The following is a 20708-nucleotide window of genomic DNA, read 5'->3' as shown; positions in this document are numbered from 1 at the left end:
AGGAATAAATAACAATTATCTTAGCTGTGTCCTCAGTGGACAACTGTGTGCTTATTTACTTATTACTTTACTTATTGCTTAAATTACTGTACATATCGCTGTTTTACTTCTACTCACATATGAACGCCTCTCTATTCACGACCTCGTTGGTGGAAAGTTTCTGAAAGCTCAGAGTTCACGAGTTGTGACGTGTTTGTTGACGTCAGAAATGGCGGAGGCCTTGGAAGTTAATTTTTCGGTACATAATAAGTTCATATATTGTCATTCTAGTTGTATATTGAAATTCTTCGTAATTATATAATATGTCTGAGGGAAATGTTGATATTCCCAACAGCCTCATCTTTTTCCTCTGTCGTTATGCATTTCCTGCATTATGTTACCTACTTGCTAGCTTGCTAAATTGTTAGCCTCTGTGGCTTCTAGACGCTGACAGTAACGTTAATGTTGCTGTTGCAGCGGTGTTGTCACGACTTAACATCTTGAACGCCATTGTGTACACAACTTCCCATGTTGTAAACACAAGCTCACAAGTTTCATTTGAAGGCAGCAATTCTACCTCTAATCAGTCCTTCTTCGCTGCTCTAAAACAGTAATTAACAGTGGCAGCCATGATACAACCAGGGCGACAGCACAGTGAAGGTTACAGTTTTAGAGCGGCTTTTCCGGTTAAACAAGTTGACTTTTTTCTGGGTTAATAAATTGTGGTATCGGTGCATAGACTGGCGTACTCGTTGATACTGAATTTTGGACAGTATTGGACGCATTTCAGATACTGGTATTGGTATCGGAACAACTCTATAGAAGAGTGCTACACGAAAGTATAAGAAGCAGAGAGATAAACATCTTGTGGTCCGTAAAGAAGATGGGAATATGATCAGGTAGAAAGGTGAAAAAGGGTGCGATTCAGCAGTGAGAAAAGGACGTGCAGTATTTATTGAAGAGATGAGCTGTGACATAAGATAAGGAGTGACTCTGCCGTCCTATTGGAAGGGGAATGTCATTCCAGCACGGCGGTCCCAGGAGGGAGATGAGTCAAGGCCGAGGAACGAAGGGGCCAACGGCGCAGCCTGAAACTCAGGCCGTGATATTTTCATTTTTTGGAAAGTTGTCATGATGCAGTGATTTCCTTCGAAATGAAATCCATTTTTTATGACTTCATTTTCACACTCAAAACTTGATGCTTCTGAAGACCCAGACAGCATACCTGCGTGACTGAAGAAATGATTGACATTCAGTCTGTAGACATTTTGTAAACAATATCATGCTGTTGCCGGTGCTCCAACCCTTGTCAACAACTTGTACTAACAGCTGACCAGATGTGTCAAGAGGGTTTCAGCGTCTCCTAGCAACAGCAAAACGTTCCGGCACTACGGGCTGAAACCACCACACGGATTTCTATACTGTGTCATTCCTAATGGTGACCAGCAGAACTTCAAATAATTCTGCAAATGCCAATTTATTTATTTTATTACACTATGTTGGGCCACTTCCCCCCCCGGCTTCATCACGGCTTTAGCGCCGCCGTTCATCAGGTTGTTAGTTGTGCCGAAGCTCTTCAACGTGGGGCCTCTTATCTTATCAGTCAATCGAAGCGACGGCGTTTGCAGGAAATGAGACGCACAAACAGTGATACCGCCAACAACACTCATCTGTCAAGACACGCCGGCTCAATTACCATACCGTAGCACCAAAGCCTCGAAACAGGATGCACGGCGCGGACGGCGAAGTGGATAAATTGAATCGCTGACGTTATACAAGCTAAGTCATTAGTCGCGTCCATATATGGGGGGAAAGCGAACGCTCCGCGGGGAAACGAGAGGTGTTGTTTTATTTGGTGTAGCTGTGCAAAAGAGGAAGTGAAAACTTCTTGCAGCACCGGGCATAAATCTGCATTTTTCTAATCATGAGTGTGTGTGTTTGTTTCTGATGCAGCCCCCTCATATTACTGTACTTGTTTGCTGCCTCTGTCTGGAGAGAAAAAGGGAGGAGGAGGAGGAGGAGGGGGGGAGATATATAAAGAGAGACAGAGACAGAATGGGAAAGAGATACACTGAGAGAGAAACAAAGACTGAAACAAACACATACAGAGAGAGATAGGGAGGGATGCTGATGTGTGTACTGCATCCCAAGGGATCACTTACTCAGTATAGACACAGTACTGGAGGACAGAGCACAGCAAGGGTTCATTGGCCAAAATCTCTCCTCTTTACACACACACAATCCCTCCAAGCAATATTCCTGTAAGCACTCGTCCACTGAGAATAACCGCATTGACTGAAGTGGAGTCAATGTACGAGGACGATAGAATGAGAGGAGGTAGGGAGAAAAAAAAATAAAACGGAGGGATCAGGAGGAAGCAGCAGGAGGAGGAGTGTCCACCTGGCCGGTGTCCAGGGGAATTAAACAGTCTGTTTACCGCTCTCAGCGCCGCAGCAGCGCCATGTTAGCCTAATGGCACGGACATGAAGCCAATTGATTTGTGGACCAATAGACCTGTCCCACAGCACAGGCAGATTACCTAGATCACTGGCTCCGCATCGAGTAGACATCGCTTCTCTTTCGCGCCCCACAGGCAGCGGAATGTGAACAGGGTTTAATGTGCGTCTGTGTGGGCATGCTGGCATATACGTACACGTGTCGCTCGGATTAGAACATGAAACAAGGGAGCCGCGGGGGTTCGTTCTGAACTTGCATATTGTTGCCTTCAGGCCTCATTTATTATATATTTTTCTATGCCTCTCTATGTATTTGAGTAATAATGCACGGTGGTGCAGTGGTTGGCACTGTCGCCTCACAGCAACAGGGTCGCAGGTTCAATCCAGCTTGAGGCCCTTCTGTGTGGAGTTTGCATGTTCTCCCTGTGTTAGCATGGGTTTACTCCGGGTGCTCAGGTTTCCCCCTACAGTCCAAAGACATGCAGATTGGGTTAATTGTTGACTCTAAATTGCCCAAATGTGAGTGTGAATGGTTGTCTGTCTCTATGTGTCAGCCCTGTGATAGACTGGCGATCTGTCCAGGGTGTACCCCGCCTTCGCCCAATGTCAGCTGGGATCGGCTCCAGATAGATAGAATCCGATAAAATAATGCAGTAACTTGAAAAGCACTTGAATTCGATCATGACATAGCATGACAAAAGTGGCATTATATTCATTGATAGCAGCTACGTAGTTGACAAGTTATGGCAAAAATGACAGAGTTCCAGTAGGATAAGTCTGACAATGGTTTGATATCTAAGTTGCGAAATAGTCTCGTGAGACGGTTAAGGTTAGGCAATGACCTTGAATAGTTAAGGTTAGGATAGGTCGTCGGGCAGCGAGTCTCGCAAGAGTTTCTGTAAATGTTTTCGGCCCGTTAACGTTATCTTAAGCAGCTAAAGTACAGAGATGTCAATAGTCTCGCCTCACTCTAAATCCTGGAGGTCTTGTTATATGAACACACATAAAAGTTTTTAGCTAGAACTAAATTTACAACAAACGTCATCAAATTAATGCAGTTAGGCAACTTGAAAAACACTTGAATTTGATCATGACATAAAGTGTTGTTATATTTATTGATAGCAGCTACGTAGTCGCAAAAATGACAAACTTCTCGTAGGCTACGTCTCACAATGTTTTGATATCGGAGAGTTAATGTTCGCTTAAGTGGCCAAGCAGACACCGACAAACAAAGAGCATAATAAACGAGACAGTCAAGAGTTTCTCTTTCGTTGTGATATGAACACACATAAAAGTGATTAGCTATAACTGAGTACTTTTTCCGACAAACATCAGTAGAGCTGGGGAAATCATCGGCTGCCGACTTAAAGGAACAGTGTGTAACATTTAGAAATGGAATCAAATATTAATAAGTACGTTTTCTTTAGTGTATAATCACCTGAAAATAAGAATTGTTGTGTTTTCGTTAGCTTAAAATGAACCGTTTATATCTATATAGGGAGCGGGTACTCTTCACGGAGCTGGCCGCCATGTTTTTACAGTTGTCACGACCCCTGCCAACTCTTAGTTTATTCATTCATCTTCTCTGTTTTCATGCCTCATCACTAACCTCTCATGTCATTTCAGAGCCTGCCCCTCCCTCCTGCCTGCAATCACCTCATTCCCTTCACCTGGGTTTCCCTGGCCACCTGCAGCTTGTTCACTAATCAGTTCCCCAGTCCATATATACCCATCCTAGTTCACCAGTCAGTTTGATAGCAAAACTGGCAGAGTGAACCCAAAAGCACGACCAGGAGACAGGCAGTTCAAAAAGTCAAGTCAAGTTTTTACTTAATAAAGCAGGCAGAGGTAAATACCAGGTAGTTAGTCCAATAAGCAAACAAATCCAGGCAACAGGCAGGTTCAGAAAACTAGTAGATCAGGCAGAACAAAGAAACCAAACACTGGCTCTAGAGAGAGCCATTCGCGTTTTCAAGATTCCGCGTCATACATGCTTGGCGCGCGGGATGAGTTTAAACTGGTTGCAATCTGCAACCTCACTGCCACCAGATCCTACACACTGCACCTTTAAACTTTCAAATTCTGATAAAATTGTGGCGATTTTGAAATTGCACTCTTTCAAATCACAATTTCGTAAATACATATATTAAAAATTAGTGAAAGATTGAGTTTTATACACGTTTTCCATTTTCTCTTTTCTGCACTGAACATCAATTCCATCATTTTAAATGTTGGAAAAGTATTCCTATTAATATCATAATATCAATTTCAGCCAAGCTCCAATGGATCCTTTCTCAAAACCAAATTGGATTAAGTCAGAAAAAATGTATGACGGTCCAGCTTTGTTTTCTCTGTTCCGATGAAGTTGACATTTGAGCGATATAAAGTCACTGAACACCAACAACATGCAGTATACCTGCTGTTAAAATGTGGATTGGGGAGTTGAGTGCATGAGATTTTCCCAGAAGGCTGCACGATGCACATTTGTGGTATTAACAGTGCACATTGTCCCAAATTGAATGTTACACCCAAAAAAAAAAACCTTGCTGCCGGACAATGAAAGACCACACACACTTGAAACTACAGTTGTCCATGTGTACGGCCGAGGAGTGCGAATAATTCCACATTCTCCACAGTTTTCACTCATGTCAGTGTCCCACTTGATAAGCATGAAAATCCATTTATCTACAAAGGCACTGTACGCTCCGTATTGGACAATGTCTCTTTCATGGTCCCTTGCAGGCCCTTTTCCCGTCCACAAAGCCACCCAACTGACTCCACCACGTCTGTAATAGGGCCACATTCATTTGATATAGACACATCAAGGGGAGATATTGCGGTGGTTTTGCCGTGCATCAAGAGAAGTGGGGCTGCTTCACAGAGGCGGCAATATGCTCTGAACATAAAAGAACAATGGACGCGAGGCAGATGCAAAAAAGAAAAAGATACAGCGGACTGGACATTGAACGCCACAGAGACGCGGTTGAGGCTCGGTGTCATTATCATTCAGCCTTTTTGAGAGTCCTCCAGCGTTCGCAGGAGGACGGAGATCCAGAATTAGGCCTCTGAGGAGGAAGGAGGAGCCGTCAGATTACAGATTAGAAGGTGGAGAAGAGGGTGGGATTAAACATGCAGTCTAGATGGTCGCCCGGCTAATACAGCTCGCAGCTCAGCGAAGGGCGTTGTCAAATTAGTCCTGTGGATTATACTGCGGTTGGACGGGAAATGTTTAGAAGAAAAACGACTCTCCTGGAGATTCTTATTGAAACACTTTCCACACCGGTCAATGTTACTCATTGCTCATCTAATCCATATTTGTGTAAATGAGGTGTGCGGAGCTTTACAACACAAGGCAGACACGGAAAAAAAAAGACTTGGGTATTAACAACGATGCTGCGTCTTAACCACCCCCCCGGCTAATGCAGCTAATGAATGAGAAAGCGCTAGCGGGCTACCGGCTTTAATTCTCCTTCACAGGCTATCATGTTGCAGCCCGGAGACGGATCGATACCATTTGCTCAACACACAGGAGGCCTGGGAATCTATAAAAGGGCTTTTATTGAGTAATTAAACACCCATTACTGTCCCGTGCAGCCAAACAATAAATTTGATCAGCCTCTCAGGTGCAGATCCGGCCGTGATTAATACTCAGTGCATGTATGACATAAAAGAGCACAATGACATTTTGCTAAGTCCTGTCTTAGACGCTTTGACGGTGCAGGGGACAGGGACAGGGACAGGGGTTCGGCTGATTCAAGGTTGTTTGACGGGACCTTAAGAGAGCTTCGTGTGCAGTGTGACGTTTGTGGACCTACTGTTCAACCCTGCTGGTCTGGGATCAATTCCCACCAGTACCTCCTGTCCTGAGGCCGCTACGGCAAGCAGGAGGGATGCACTGATCTGACTTTTTCCAGTCCCGATACCGATACCTGGGCTTTGAGTATTGGCCGATACCAGTGTTTAATCAATATGCTGGTGACTGGGATCATTCTTTTATGTGGAAGGCAACATCAGGCTGGACTTAAACATTGCTTTCCTAACTTAAATAAATCAATAAATACAAAGATAAACATTTACTGAATTGAATCAATTGTTGAAATAATAAATTGTTCACTCGCAACATGGTAAAAAAAAACTTCAAAATGAACAGGAATTAAGTGTAAACATTTTTATTGGAGCAACAAATTGTCCCAGTATATAATAGTTTATGAACATGGAATTGAAAGAAATAGATCGGCCCAACTGTCACCGATATCCGATCCAGCTATTTGAGTCAGTATCGGCCCGATATCGGTATCGGTGCATCCCTAAGCAAGCAGCATGCCCGGCTTTCTGTTAAACATCTTGTGGCAATGACGAGCTTCAGAACCTGCTCAGACAAAAGTGATATTTTAAAACCTTTTTTTTTCAATTTGCACTTTGGACTGTAACCTTCTGAAGGCCTACAGAACCGTTAAGTTACTACTTAATATGGCATCAATATTTCTAAATGTAATTTTTAAGAAATAATATAGGCTTAAAATACATATTGGTAACTGTTGAGGCTGTTGTATGAAGAAATACATTAAATATTAGCTCAAACTTTACTTTAACTCCAGCTATTTGGCATTTATAAGCAGGATGTAAACATTGAACAAAAAGTTTATAACACACTATGATAGGGATGCACCGATACCGGATCAGATATTGGTGACAATGGGGCCAATCTATTAAATTCTATATTTATGTACATTACATACTGGAATTTGAATTCCTGTTTAAGTTTTGACCAATTTGTTGCTGCATTAAAACTGAATATTCCTTGTAATTCCTGTTCATTTTGAAGATTTTTTTGTTGTTGTTGGTGCACCATTAATTATTTTAATGTCTAACAATTCACTAAATGTCATCTATATATTTATTCGTTACATTTTGTTTTACAAAGTTAGGAAAGTGATGTTTAAGTCAAGCCTTACACTGGTATCGGAACGGTACTCAGTATCGGCAGATACCCAAAGCCCAGGTATCGGTATTGAGACTGAACTAGTCGGATCGGTGCATCCCTACACTATGATGTAGTTGTTTAAGTAACGTTTTAGTAACGATGCTCAAACTCCTTATGAGTTGCAGAATTAATTTCACTTTTAAAACGTATTTACTTGACTCTACAGAGCAATGGGTCTGATTTTTGTATGAAGAAAAAAAAGACTATTTTTGACAAATATTCAACAAAAAATGTCGTCAACCAACATAACTAGGAACAAGATCACGTCACATTGGTCTTTACTGTCCAGCATTTTCACAGCAACTGAAGGCTGAACAGTTTTTTCCCCCCAATGTCCCAACGTTCCTTTTCCACACTCAAAAACCTGTTACAATCCCATCCTTGTTGGAGAATATTTAGCGTTGTTGAGCCAACAATATGGCATCTGGGTGATTCTCCTAAATATGAATGGCCCATTCACGGGGCTCAATGGAGTCGCTTGGCAATGGCCCGTCTTCCCCTCCCTCCTCCATACTCAAAACAATATTCAGCGCAGCAGTCTTGGCACTTTTCCCCGAAATCAACAAAAGAGGAACTCGAAGCTGTCCCTGAAACCCTCAAAGCATTAAGCCTCTGTGAGATGCAAGTACTTGGCACAAGCAAAGCGATTTAACGACAATGGGCAAATCATACAGTGCTTTGTGAGATTTAGGGGATACAATAGCACTCCGTTTCCAAAGCACACATTAGTAAGCATGTCATCGGGACCCCCTGGGGGATTTGAGCAGCCTAGAGGACTGTGTAGTGAAGAGGATAAATATATGTTACTGGGCAAGAAGATGGACCACTGCCAACGCCTCCCTCCTTCACGCAACATACTGTGGATTATGAGTGTGTGGAATACATTAATACAATAATCTTCTGAACACACAAACTAACCCGCAAACTGAACCCATTTGGCTTGTTAAGCGTATACATCGCAACACTTCCAAAATCAATTTACAACCATTTAGCAGAGCTCAAGAGGCGCAGATGAGGAGAGATTCTCGCCTTACAAAAAAAAAAAAAAAAAAAAATGAGCCCCTGCTATGAAAATAAAACAGAAAAAATACTTGTTATAAATGTGCGGCGCTTGCAGCCATGCTGACCTCTGAGTGCTAAACAAAACCAACAACGGACAAGCAGACACCCACTCAAAAGTCAATACCATGCGCGCCTCCTCTTCCTCTTGTATGGTTAATGCATGATGCCAGGTAGGGGAGACAGACGGAGAGTAGGATCTCATTATACGCTGCATGCTATCATTAGCTATCTACCACATGTGTCCATCCTGCCAACGGAGTTGTACAAGCAACATCCTAATGCTCTCGCCTGCTTCCAGTGGGGGAACTTGGCCCGCTTGCGCACACACACACTCAGAACGAGCATGCACTCACATGATCACAGGTAAGCAATACAAACACCTTCCTTTCCCCGGCAGGACTGGTGCACGGACGGATTTAAAGTCATTTTTCAAGCACAAATACTAAATATTCTCTCTCTAATTAGGGCCGTGTATCGGCATGAATCTGGCGATACGATAAGTATCGCAATACAGGGGTTACGATTCGATACCATCAATACACTGAGATGGTGCATATCTTTGCAAATGAAATAAAGTGAGTTCATCTTTGCATGTAAACTATTCCTTAAAAATCAATAAAGTGATTTTGAGAATCGATATCGTAAGTCAAAATATCGCGATACTCGATATTTCTGATATTTTCGTACAACCCTGTCTCTAATGTGAAGATTTGCTGCTTTTTCTCTGCTTTATGTGATTGTAAACTTAATATCTTTGGGTTCTGGGACAGAGTTGTTTAAAAAAGTTTAAGGCTATTTAACAAAAATGTAAAGTTACGAGCTAAAAATGGATGCAGAAATACAATGCAATGCAAAAATGACATAAAAAAGCATGCAATCCATAATAAATTGGGCTTTTTTAGGGGGAGAGTTGCTTCTTTTAGGATTGTTTCTATAGACCTGGTTGCTTGTTTCTCTTGCGAGATCTGGCAACACCGGTTCTGGACTGTTGGTAGGACAAAACAAGACATTTAAAGACGTCACTTTGGACTCTGGGAAACTGGGATGGACAAATCGATTGTCCACAGATTTGGCTCTACTTTAAGGTGCCACCGAGCACACACAGGAGCAAGTTAGACTAGAGCTGAAAACTTTTTTCGTGATCGACTAATCCTTTCAGTCATTTATCAAGCATAAATAGTAAAGAAATGCTACAATTTCTCAGATTCCAGCTTCTCAAAACATGACATTTGAAGACATCACCGTGGATGGACAAATCGATACAATTCAATCCTTAGTTGTGGCTCTTATTTAAGGTGCCACCGCACATATACCTGTAAGGGTGCAAGTTAGATGTTAGACTATTATGTTAGCAACTATTTTAGTGTTCAAGTAACTTTTTCATTCATAAATCAAAATTAGACTCAAATAGTCGATCTATAAAATTCAATTCTATGTTTATATACATTATATACTGGACCAATTTGTTGCTGCATTAAAAATGTTGACACTTTTTGAAGATTTTTTTGTGTGATTTATTATTTTCATGATAAATAATTCAGTTAATGTATATTTATGTATTTATTTGTTTTACAAAATTAGGAAAGCAATGTTTAAGTCAAGCCTGACACATAACAGAATGATCCCAGTCACTTCCACACAGTATTGAAACTCCGGTATCGGATCGGTACTCGGTATCGGCCGATACCCAAAGCCCAGGTTATCGGGACTGAAAAGGTTGTATCGGTGCATCCCTAGAAAAAAGTGCTACAATTTCTCAGGTTCAAGCATCACAAATGGGAGGATTTGTTGCTTATTAATGTCATATATGATACTAAACTGAATATATTTGGGTTTAGGAGTTTTAGTGAGACAAAACGAGACATTTGAAGACGTCACCTTGGAGCTCTGGGGAGCTGTGATTTCACTATTTTTTGACATTATAGACCGAACCATTAGTCGAGGAAAAAAGAAGTCAGACTGATCGATAATGAGTGTAATTGCCAGATGCAGCTCCCTTCAATAGACAGACGCCCGGCACAACAACGTGAAGCTACGTAGCAACAGCAGTTGTTTTTGCTCCCCGCTCCCAGTTTGTGTCCATCTCCCAGAGGCCACAGGCAGCTCAGTGATGCTGTGCCACACGCCCAGCCACTCAACATCCTTTGTGTCCATCCACTGGCAGCCTGCCAAGCTCTCACACACACACACACACACACACATGCACCACCCTCGCACCCGACGAGCCATTGTTCATTAACGCGCACGCACACCTTTTGCCGCCTCGCAGACAAAAGTGTCCGACTTACTTGCCGCTCGCGCAAGACGCCTCGCTAATCAAGACGTTCAAGCTGAGCTGCAGACGGGTGGTGGTGGTGGTGGAAGGTGGGGGTGGGGGGGGGGCAGCAGACGGCCACTATCTAGCCGGGGCTCGCTGTTACCAAAATCAGATCATCCAGCTGCAGCGGCGAGAGATTACAGTCAGATCCTTCCTCTCTTCTAGCTGTCATTTTCTTTGGCCCTTGTGGAAGAAAAAAAAAAAAAAAAAAAAGGCTCGCGGCGGCGGCGTCCTCCACCGTCGGGCCAAATGAGTGGCGAGCTCCTCCGCATATCAATGCACAATTTAACTTAAGACTTCCATGGCAATAACCTAATTAGAAACGGCGCCTTCTCATTTGAAGGCACAATGTAAAGGATAAGCTGTACGCCGCCATGTCTATTGAGGTCTAATGGTGCGGAATATTCCAAAGTGGACGTTTTTTTTTCCCGTTTTTTTTTAATAAGTCCTTAGCATATTTAACGCTTCCACACGCTGAATGTTTTAATATCTAGCCGGAGAATCCGGGCCATGGGTGGTGGAGATTGCTGGTAAAGAGTAAAGGGAGGTGAGCGGGGGTCTGCTTAAAATTCAGAAAAGGGGGCAGCGGATTGTAGGAGGCAGAGAGGAGGAAAAATCTACAGCTTTGATTTGATTAAAACCTGTGAAAATGACGCATTACATAAACCAAAAGAAACTTCAAACATTTTGGGGGGATTCGGGAGTTCAAAGAAAGTGAGATAATGCTTTTAATGCCGGAATTAACATGGAAATGAATTTAGCGGAATGTCTCTTCAAGGGTGGAAAAATGAGGCGGGAAAGTCTGGGAATTTGGTGACACTGATCTTAGATCAGTTTGGGCTTGACTGGCTGTTATTGGGGACTGATCTGACCGCTGTGTTTCTGTTGTCTTTTCTTTCTTTCTTACTTCTATTTTACTTGAAAACTGCTCATTTGAAACGCATGTAAGATGTCTTAACCAGGATTTAACTTTTTAGATTTTTTAACATCAGTTCAGTAGAATCTAAATGCACTAAAACCTGATCAAACACGAGTGCTGACCGATAAATCGTACTTTCTTCGTCATCGCGATATGCACGATGAACACATCGCAAAACTGCAGACTACAGGGCCTCCGTGTTATCATCATAACGTACATACGCAACATAACCCTCGGCTACATGAGCTAAAACAAAAGCTGTTTGTATGCAGTATGTTTAGCTTAGTTTGCCGCGTATCTTGAAAAGAAGGACAGGAGGAAGGACTTGATGTCTGTTTTCTTCATTCTTTCTAAACCTCAATTCATATAATTTATTTTATCAACATTTTAGATTTGTTTCCAGTGAGATATTAATGAGTTTATATGGTGACTTTGCTGTTGTAAACAAGACCGTTGCTGCTTTAGAAACAAACATGTAGCCTAGTTATATCTAAAATATTCAATTCTAGTCCAGTTCTGAATTCAAAGATAACCAAATTGACGTAAGTATAGCTACTATGCACATTTTATTATTTGTTTATTATTGAACAATGATGCCTCAGGCGGATCGCAGGCCTATGTTATTATCATAACGTACATACGCAACGTAACCCTCGGCCACACAAGCTAAAACAAAAGCTTTCCGTATGTAGTCTGTTTAGCTTAGTTTGCCGCATATCTTGAGTTCTTGTAAACTTTGATAATTCACATCATCAGAGGGAGGAGGACAGAGGACATGAGGAAGGACTGATACGGACTGATGTCTGTGTTTTTACTGTTTAGCTTAGTTTGCCACGTATCTTGAAATCATGTAAACTAAGCTGAGACAAAGCAGCCCCATCTCTCCTCCTCTCTAGAAGAAAAGGAGGAAGGACTTGATGTCTGTGTTCTTCATTTCTTCTAAACTTCACTTCGTATTATTTACTTTTATTAACATTTTAGATTGTTTCCAGTGAGATATTAATGAGTTTATATGGTGACTTTGCTGTTATAAACACACAACTAGGCGTACTACTGATTTAAGTATAGCTAATATGCACATTAGTTTATTTTTGCAGGCCTATCAAACAGCTGATCTTTAGAGTGCTACTGTGCTACATTATCTTAAGCATCACAGGTTGTAAACTGGTGAGTATTATTCCACCCCTGAGTCAGTGTGGTGTGGATACCCCCTCGCCTTAAGTACACCCATCAGATTCTGACTGGATAATAACCAGTCAGCACTGGGAGAGAGACGTGAGGGCAGAATGAATATAATTTGAGAGTGTGTGAGGGCGCACGGTTTGAGGAAAAAGGGTTGACTTATAATCCACCAACCCACAACTGTCAGTCACAGCAACAAACCCCAACAGCAACAACAAAAAAAATCCCCAAACCCCATTTGACAGAAACAAAATGCAGCCATGGTGAAGGAGGAGAGGAAGGGAGGGAGGAGTGGGGGGAGGATTGAGTGGATCATGGTGTCAAGGATTTTAAGGAATTGGCGTCCACTCATCTACGGAGAGAAACGTGTTTTTCGGGCAGCGGCGCTACCGACAGCTGCCTGCCGTCTCCGGGAGGGAAACTTAGATCAGCGAGGAGGGGCTGTCAGCGAAGCACGCACACAAAGACTTACACAGCCTTCCTCGCTACAGTTAGCTGACACAGTCTGTCTTCTGGGACGGAAAGAGAGAGAGGGAAAATAAGTGGACAAAGAGTGAAGTAGATGAGGGAGCAAGGAGACAAGACGGGCTGACGCACTGTCGAGCAAACGTGGAGAGAAAAGAAGAAGAAGAGGAGGGGTGGTGGTGGTGGTGGTGGTGGGGGGTGGAGACGGAGAAGATGGAGAGAGTGAAACAGACAGACAGGTCCGAGAGGGATTTGTTCTATTTGCATGCGCCGGGCTCCCATGGGGTCCAGCTCCGCTCGGCGAGCCGAGAGCACAAAAGATAACACTTAGCGTATTTGCTAAAAAATGACAACCCCCGTTTGAAGAGGCCCTTTGTCAGGACGCGCCGACAGGAGAAGCCCACTGATACGGACGCGGCGCAGACTAACACATGTCGGAAAAAAGCACAATATTTCCCCACATCTGGCACAAGTCCCACAAGGGAGAGAGAAGGGAGGAGGGGGGGATCGCACGGCGGCTCTGGGACGGTAAAACAGCTTTTAATGGTAAACATTACAGACTGATAGAAAGTGTCAGGATAATTTATTTATACGGTCCCACCGGGAGTCGCCGAGCCACCCTCGCAGCACCACCGGCTCTCTCTATTCATTTGAGGCAGAAGTATTTAGATAAATAAAAGGCCCGCCTGTTTGTAAAGCACTTTTTTTTCCTCCTTCTTCCATTCCTATTATCTCCCCTCTCCTCTGTCCCTATTAGCTGCATCGGAGATGTGAGGCGATACGTTATGTGTATAATGAGGGGGATTATTGCTACTGTCACTGCAACACGCAGCAGACAAGCGGATGCAGAGGGACGGATCTTAAGCCGGGGACTGTAGCAAACAAATAGACTTTAGAGGAATAAACAAACCGGCGAGGATCTACATTATTTACATTACACACGGAAAGCGACACGCGCACGGACGTGCCTGGGTTCCCTCGGCTCTTACACACACACACAAACTTGCTTTTCGAAACTCATGCACCTAAGCACTCCCCATATGTTCATCTAGTTAATTCTTTAAGAAAAATAGCTAACAATTAAATGAGACTTTACACGTCCAAAGCCACAAATCTGCATCACAATTGCAACTTCAATTATGAACAAACATTTCAGTTTGTTCAGCTGAAATGACACAACTGCAGAAAATGTGTGTGTCGATTGTAAATATGTGTAATATGTCATTTTAGATCACCTGTGGTCCAAATAGAAGCATTCTGTAGTTTGACAATATGGACACCTATAAACACGGAAACATTTACGAGGTAGTAAAATGCCGCAAGTGCAACGCTCACATGAGTGCATCAGCGGGAGGAAAAAAAGGAAACAGCACATGACGTGGAGCGAATAACTGTGTGTGTGTGAGAGAGAGAGAGCACACAGGGATCAAAGGTGAAAGGTCGAGTCCTCTCCAATAAGCGCTGCAAAAACCACGAATGTGCGGTCGCGGAAGTTCGGCTCGACAGAAAGCGAATTGCGGTCCGATTATTCATTAGAAAACTATCCGCTGCAGCACTTGCAACAGGGTGGGATGGCTATTTTCCATGTTGCAACAATCCACCATTGTTCTATAACGTGAATGTGGAACATGTTTCCTGCAGCGTCGCAAACAGCTCACATGAATTTTTTTTTTTTTTTTAAATAGCTGAAATTTGAATCTTCTGCATGCATGACGCAGGATATATTAACTCTGTTATTAATGCATAATGTTAATAATAACCAGGTTTTCTGCACTAAAGTATGGAGCAAGAGTTTAAGTGTAACTATTAAATAATTATGAATATGACTTTGCGGTGATTGAGGCCTTGTTTGCTGCGACACCGTCCACTTGTTCCCACTTTTTAATATTCAAATAAAAAAGAAAACTTGTGTGAGTGTGTGTGTGAGTTGAAAAATAAACTTCAGCATCACATCTATCTTGCTCTTCTTGCAAGTTTGATTATTAAACAAGAACAATATTTGAGAACAAAAAAAAATCTAATGAAGCCATGTGTTATTAAAATGCAGCACACTTATTATTACATATAATTACCAGGTATAGTGTGGCTGTTCTAACTGAATAAATGACATAAAGATGGAAAATAAAGCTTCAGTTTTGGAGATTTATCCTATAAAAAAAAATATTAATTTGAAATCAAGCTGCAGGTGTGAACACACACACACACACACACACACACACACACAATATGATACAATTCCAGTGAAATAAATACAAATACTCATCTGTGCATTATTACACCTTATAATGCATTAATAATAATAAAAATGTAAAACAAAAAATCCACCTACCATAGACGCTGTTGCTGCTGATCATCTCGAGCTGGAACAGTGAGAGGAAGAAGGAGAGGAAGAGGAGATGAGAGCATTGGAATTAAAATTTGAGAAAAAGAAAAATTCAACCAAAAAATGAAAAACACTTTTTCTTCTTTCTTTCTGTTTTTTTTTTTGCTCAAGCCTTGTGAAAGGTGGGCCCTCTTCAAGTAGTGGTGCGCAATAGGAGAGGCATCTAACCTACATGCATCTCATTAGAAAGTGGAGCCTGGGATGACAGGCAGGAGGGAGGGATGGAGGGAGGAGAGGAGAGGAGAAGGAGAGGAGGGGTGGAGAGAAATCAACTGGTGCAGCTTTCTGGTGACTGTTTTGGAAAATGAGTTAAAATGTGCACTAATATGTCCAAAAAAAAACACAATTACGCGCTGCAGTGACATTGGATCCACCGTCTGCATGCATGCATAGTGCAACTTGTTGTAACCACCACCACCAATGCTGCAGCCCATTCTCTCTACACAGAGGCTGATCCGTGTGAATGCAAGTTGTATTTTTCCTATATAGTGAATGCTGCACAGCCAGACACATATAGTGCAGTCTATGCGCGCATTTACGCAAGGTGCGCTCCTTATAATAAAACATTAGAATAAAATACATAAGCATGCATTGTGATTGCAAACTTAAATGACAAACATATGCACAACTCTGCATCAACATGCACACTGCAGACTGCTGGGATCGTCTCCTCTACAGCTCTCTGACCACTATAATTGCAGATCCTTCTCTTACCTGCTTTTTTTCTCTTCTTCTCTCTCTCAGGTCGACCTCTTGGGTTGGGGGTTTTGGGGGTTGTTAGGGTCGCATCGATCCCGGGTAGGGGTTCTGCTGATGAACGAGGTCCTCGAGGGTTAAGCCTGGCTGCGAGCGAGCTGAAAGCATCCCGAGGTATCGCAGGAAACAACACTGACCGCGGCCACTACTGCCATGTTGGAATTTCAACCAGCTCCTGAACAGAACAGCTGCTTCTCAGACTGACCAGTGCGCGCCACACTGCGCATGCGCGGAAAGGGGGTAAAGAGAAGAGAGAAGAGAGGAAGAGAAGAAAAAAAAAAAAACCCTCAATTCCAATTACTGCCCATAAGGTTTATTATGGGCGTCTAGTTTGTGTGGTGAAATGGTGAGAAGTGTAAGAGACTGAGGAGCCACTACCACGTTAACTGGTCTCTTATACTGACTTTATGACAGATTAAAGGTGCAGTCTTTTTTTTTTTTTTGTCGCACACTAAAATCAAAGTTGTATGTAACGTGTGTTTAATAATTGAAAAATAATGATTAGAGCCGTTTTATCTCGAGATCTTGTTTGGAAATGTTGGTTGCAAACTGGAACCAATCAGATTATACAGCCAGGGCCGACCCTAGCCGTTTTGGTGCACTAGGTGAAATTTGGATTTGGAGCCTGCGCGTAAAGGGGGTAAAGAGTAGGAGAGGAGAGGAGAAAAAAAAGCCTCAATTCCAATTACTGCCCGTAAGGTTTATTATGGGCGTCTAGTTTGTGTGGCAAAGTGGTGAAATGATGAGAAAGATGAAGCGTAGAATGAACCGTGTTAGAGACTGAGGAGCCACTGCCATGTTAACTAGTCTCTTATACTGACTTTATAACAGATTAAAGGTGCAGTCTTTTTTTTTTTTTCGTCCGCAAACTTGAGTCTTTAGTTGAGTCTTTAATTATAAAAAAAAAAACATTTATTTATGTAACATGTTTAATAAATTGAAAAATAATGATTAGAGATGTTTTATCTCGAGATCCTGTTTGGAAATGTTGGTTGCAAACTGGAACCAATCAGATTATACAGCGAGAATAAATCAGCCAGGGCCGATCCTAGCCATTTTGTTGCCCTAGGCGAAATTTGCATTTTGAAACATTGACAATGAGTGGCTGTGGACATGTACAGTGCTATTAGGGTTATGGTTAAACCCCCTAAGAACGCGAACTATAGCCCCGTAAACCACAATCAGACATCATAATGCTTTTGAAAACAAAAATTACGATTTTTATTGTAATAAATAACTGTATTTCTTATAATATAAATAAAGAATTGGTCCCTGATATTGTTGGCTTAAAGGTGTTTAGTCAGTTTCACTACAATTTACACTTTTAACAACAAATAAGTGCGGCCGGACGGATAAAAAAGTGTGAGAAAGAGACTTAAAGGGATGAAAAGTGTATTTATTTATTTATTTATTTGTGCATTTGTTCCCTCAACACAGAAAATGAGGAAAGGTACCCACCGGCTTTTCTTTTTTCTTTCAAATTTAAAAAAAAAAACTTAAAGAGAGCGACCAGCGCCCCCCAGAAGGTGGCGCCCTGAGCGACCGCCTATATGCCTTAAGCCAGCCCTGTTAACAGCCCCTTCTATAGCGCACTGGAAGCCCCCTAGAAGCCCCCTGGCCGCAGTTTGGAAACCCCACTCAAGTGCACACGGGGGCAAACCTGCGCACCCGCCTCCCCCGTCTGCCCGAAATCTGACTGCAACACGCGCCCGCAGTGTCTCCCCGTGATAATTATAGCAGCGATATGGAATTAGCAATTGAAGCCCTAATTAGAATGAAAATGTCCCAGTTAGCCAGTTATCAAAGCACCAGCGGGGAGACCAGATTTAAACAAGACATCAAAGATGGAATAACTATATCGGCTCATTGTTCCTCATCACACCCACGAGTTGGTGGTGTGCGCCACTGAAAATAGTCCGTAATGTGATCAAATACGATTTAGTGTAAGGGGTTAAGAAAAGGGCGTAAAGATGTGGAGGAAAAGTCAAACAATCTAGAGGGTCAATACAGTCAAACACGAAGTTACCACTGAGCACACATGTAGAAATTGTTTCCTTCCTCCACCTGCTGTTCTTCACAGTCTGTGTTTATTAGAGCAGCTGCAGCGGATGATCCGCTCTATTACTGAGAGCTGAAGCTCCCACCTTTCACTCTCCATTGTCTATAATTAATTGTCTTTTTTATTTCTTTACAATTCCATCAATTCATTACATTTGTCAAGCCTGCAATGCAATCAAGGTTTTGTTAGCGCGATGGAAATTGATTTAAAAAAACTCCACTAATCGCTGTGTAATAGCTTTGTAAAGAAGTGTTATGCGGCGCTAATTATTAGTTAGTAATTAGACAAAGCCTTAAATTAGCGTCTTTAATGTTTAAGTGAGGAAAACAGGGCTTTATTATTATTACAGCGTGCAGATGCGTTGCCTGAGCACCCTGATTTGCATACCGGAGGCAAAGGTATAATTCAAGTGTGTTGAATATGCAAGTGTTGCTATAAAAAGGCACGCGTTGATATGAAATGTTAACGCCTTTCAGGTTGAATTTTGTGACATATTTTCTGATTTGTGACGACACAGAGATGTGTGTGTGTGTGTGTGTGGTGGAGGAGATTTAACGGCAACATAAATCTAAATAGATTTTAACTCATTAGCCATTGGAGAGGTAATGATGTAAGTCTGCCACTAATGAGCTTAAGCTCTTAATTGAATAGGAGGGGGGGCTGAGAAACACACACACACACACACACACACACACACTGTATGGACACCTACACAAGCCTAAATGCACAAAAGGGATCTACACACAAAGGCACACACACCTACAAACACAATCCCGCCTCCTGTGTTGGTATGGGGTGTTTTTTCCCTCCCTTCCCTCTCCGGGGTCATTGGGTGGTGGGTGGGTGGAGGGGGTGTAGTCATAGTCACATGACCAGCTAAATTTCAACTACAGTGCTTGCGGACTTCAGTGTCGGCCCTCATCACTTCCCACGCTGCACTTTTCAGCTTTTTTACCCCCCATACACACCAAAAAAGATGACAAATAAACCAGATTTAATATTATTCCTTGTGTGTTATTTATTAGAATCACTACTATAATTGATATACAAGGAAAGGAAGAGGGGATAGTCATAGTCACGTGATCAGCTAAATTTCAACTCCAGGTTTTGCCCTATTCACTTCCCTGCTGCACTTTTTCACTTTTTCAGCTTTTTATATGCCATAAAATAAAAAAATAAAGCCAAATAAACCTGATTTTTTATTATTCCTCTTGTGTTATGTATTCAATCACTCCTATAATTAATATACAAGGAAGGGGGGTTGTCATAGTCACATGATCAGCTAAAATTCAGCTGAATTTCAGCTAAATGCCTGCGGACATCAGTGTCATCCCTCATCACTTCTCCGCTTTTTCCCCCCATAAACATGTCATCAAATAAAAAAGAGGACAAATAAACTAGATTTAGGGGAGGGGGGCGTAGTCATAGTCACATGATCAGCTAAATTTCAACTCCAGTGTCATCACTTCCCCGCTGCACTTTTTCAGCTTTTTCACTTTTTCAGCTTTTTCCCCCTACAAACATGCAATAAAATAAAAAAAGAGGACAAATAAACCAGATCTAATATTATTCCTTGGGTTTAATTTATGAAATCACTGCTATAATTGATATACAAGGACTTTTCTTTAATATGAGGCAAAAACAAAAGGCGTTTTTTTTTTTTCCACAATCGGTGCTAATCAAAGGACCCATTGAACGCCACACTAATCAAACCCTCTACCGCAAATGTTCCATATTTGCAGTATTAGAGGAAAAAAACATGCAACACGCCCCGCCGCTTTGATGCCACCCCCCTTCTAGACACATTTCATATTTTTATTCATCTCTTCCAAATAATTATCAGCACTTAACCCGGCACGTCTGCGAAGACGTAAAAGTGTCAAAATCAATTTGGACGAAGAAGAAAGCTTATAGGATAAAAATGTCCATTCTTTATAAAGTGTGCATTTAGAATAGATGTTCCCTTGGTAATACAGGCTATGGAAATGATGATATCCAATTTCTTAGTGTCTTCTATCAAATATACTGTGATATAAACAAAGCCCCAGTGAATAGGGGGACAATCTCAAAGCAGGACATCCAGAGGGAGGAAAAAAGGGGAGATTAGAAAAGCCCAGATAGTGTTTCCAGTCGCTGAGATAAAGAA

At 42.1% G+C, this 20708-nt stretch overlaps 1 protein-coding gene across 1 annotated transcript in view; it reads right to left on the bottom strand.

Annotated features, from left to right (window-relative positions):
• LOC119483968 (fidgetin-like) overlaps positions 1-17248 on the bottom strand; it is a 42262-nt gene extending 25014 nt beyond the window's left edge. The window contains exons 1-2 of the mRNA XM_037762503.1: positions 16462-17248; positions 15694-15724 (exon numbers count right to left, since the gene is read on the bottom strand). Coding sequence (XP_037618431.1) covers positions 15694-15718 — 25 coding nt within the window. The 5' untranslated portion in view covers positions 15719-15724; positions 16462-17248. The remainder of the gene's footprint in view (positions 1-15693; positions 15725-16461) is intronic.
• Between the last annotated feature and the right edge of the window lie 3460 nt (positions 17249-20708).

The sequence above is a fragment of the Sebastes umbrosus genome, chromosome 24 (genome assembly GCF_015220745.1).
Source record: "Sebastes umbrosus isolate fSebUmb1 chromosome 24, fSebUmb1.pri, whole genome shotgun sequence".
Lineage (NCBI taxonomy): Eukaryota > Metazoa > Chordata > Actinopteri > Perciformes > Sebastidae > Sebastes > Sebastes umbrosus.
This window is presented reverse-complemented; position numbering and strand designations above follow the sequence as displayed.